Source organism: Carlito syrichta, unplaced genomic scaffold, assembly GCF_000164805.1.
Source record: "Carlito syrichta isolate Samal-C Ts95f unplaced genomic scaffold, Tarsius_syrichta-2.0.1 Scaffold153663, whole genome shotgun sequence".
Lineage (NCBI taxonomy): Eukaryota > Metazoa > Chordata > Mammalia > Primates > Tarsiidae > Carlito > Carlito syrichta.
Genome location: NW_007097759.1, coordinates 1407 through 3512, shown reverse-complemented (window position 1 = coordinate 3512; position 2106 = coordinate 1407). Strand labels below are relative to the sequence as shown.

Here is a 2106-nt window from a genome sequence, read left to right as displayed (position 1 = left end):
GGCCATCCTGGCTGGTTTCCTCCTCAACCAGCCTGGGCCGGTCAGCAGCCACCTGTCACTCAGAGGCCTCGTCTCTGCCCTGCCATGTCCATCTCTCTTCACTCACAGTTTGCTGGGTTTGCTTGTGCACCTCCCAAACAAGCTCACTCACTCTTCCGAGACAGAGAAAGCGGGGAGTGAGTCTTCACTGGAACAACGAGCTGAAAATAACCTTTGGCCACACCTGGGACACAGGGCTCAACATCCCTCACCCAGCGGCCACATGCATCCATCAGACGAGCGGACTCGTGGAAACCAGGGCGAACCCCGTGTCCCGGGAGCTCTGGAAAGCAAAGCCAGCGGGGAAGGACAGCATGTTGGCGCAGGTGCCCTCACCTGGTGGCGGTCCACCGCAATGGCCGTCAGCGTCAGCGCGGAGACGTGCAGGGAGCAGTACTGGGCAAAGCGGCTGACGTGGCACATGCCCTTCCCGAACACCCACGTGCTGTTCACGAAGCGGACCTGCAGACGGACACAGAGGTTGGGCGGCAGGCCTGGCCTGACCTCCGGGGCTCAGGGAGCAGCCCTCAGAGGCCACCCCAGCTTCTCCCTCCTGCCCACATGGCCTTCTCCAGCACCAGCCACTCCCACTCCTGCGCTCGACAAACCCTGGTGTGCTTCTGGGCAGCCCCAGAGGCGTCAGGAGAGCTGGGAAGCGTGTGGCCGTGGAGTCGGGCTTCCCCCCGGCAAGTCCCAGCCCCGTGGCCTGGGGCAGGCGTGTGACCTCCAGAGCCTCAGCATCGTCATTCGCAAAAGTCAGCTCCAAAATCTCCCCCTTACTTGCTTAGTGGAAGGGCTATTTACATATTTTCTTAAAGTCTGTAAAGGGTGGGACGCAAGGTCTGGCAGATCGTTCTACTATTATTAGAACTAGATAGTAGCTATTTTTATGTACGGTGGTAAAATTCATTCTAGGCCCCTGCAAGTTCACTGAAAAACCACAACACGGCGTGTGGGATGTGCGGCAGATCCAGGGCTCCCCTCGCCTTGTGATTCGCCGTCGGGAAGGAACCCAGGGGCCAGGAGAGGTGTCGGGCCCAGCCACAAGCCTGGGCAGATGGCGGCTCAGATAACTCGAGCGCAAGACACAGGGGAGTAAACGGCTCCAGAGACCCAAAGGGCAGTGGGGCCACCGACAGTGTGGGCTGGGCACAGGCACAGAGGCGACGGGGACACATGAGCACGTCCGAGGGGCACGCCTCACCGCCGAGCGTTTGCCACTGCTGGCTGCCACCTTGGCCAGGGCACATGGCGCGCATACCTCATCTCCTCGTCCGCAGAACGGGGCCAACCCCTTGGGCATGGTTGTGCCGAGAACCAAAGGCCCCTATGACACGGGGCCGCAGGCTGCCGGGAGCCTTCTGAGAGCAGGGCTGGTGTGGTGGTCGGAGCCCGCTTGGAGCCCGACAGGCCTCGGCTCTCCCCTCCTCCTCCGCCCGCCGGCTGTCATGAAAACCAAGAGAGATGGACGCTTGTGCAAAGAAGCCACCGCGAGGGCTTGGCCAGGTCCACTGCTGTTTCTACAGCATCCGCGAAGGGCCTGCCTGTGTGGAGACCAGAGCAGGGCGTGAGCCAGGAGGCCCGGCCCTGCCTGGGGAACAGGAGTCCCGGACTCGGCTGGGTGTGTGGATGAGGGTCACCGCGCGCGGTCAGACCGGGAAAGCAGGACGGCAGAGCAGGGCTTCCCTCTGAGGCTTCGGGGCAGCCCAGCCACGTCGTCAAGCTGGACACCGTCAGCGGCTTCCCCCTCTCACGGCCACCTCCGGTGAATCGCCGCCTCCGGCCACTTCTGCCTCTCGGGGGTCTGCAAAGCTGTTGCCCCTCGGTCCCTCCCAGGCCTGCGGGCAGAGCCGTCGCTCCCGCCTGGGCGCTGCAGCCTCCTCACAGCCTCCCTGTGCTCCGGCTTCGTCCCCTGCAGTTCAGTCTTCACTCTGCTGACGGCTTTTAAACCGGAACCAGACTGCCACTGTCCCGCTCGGGGTCACGGAGGTTCTCAGGACGGAGTCAGTGCCTCGCGGGCGCCCAGGCCTGTGCACAGCTGGCCCAGCCCTCCCTTCTGGCTGCCCA

The 2106-nt window shown here is 63.4% G+C and overlaps 1 protein-coding gene across 1 annotated transcript in view; it reads right to left on the bottom strand.

Moving 5' to 3' along the window:
- GPR83 (G protein-coupled receptor 83) overlaps positions 1-2106 on the bottom strand; it is a gene marked incomplete at its 5' end in the record, with an annotated part of 7802 nt that overhangs the window by 4609 nt on the left and 1087 nt on the right. The window contains 2 exons of the mRNA XM_021708966.1: positions 376-501; positions 1653-1685. Of these exons, the coding sequence (XP_021564641.1) occupies positions 376-501; positions 1653-1685 (159 nt within the window). The remainder of the gene's footprint in view (positions 1-375; positions 502-1652; positions 1686-2106) is intronic.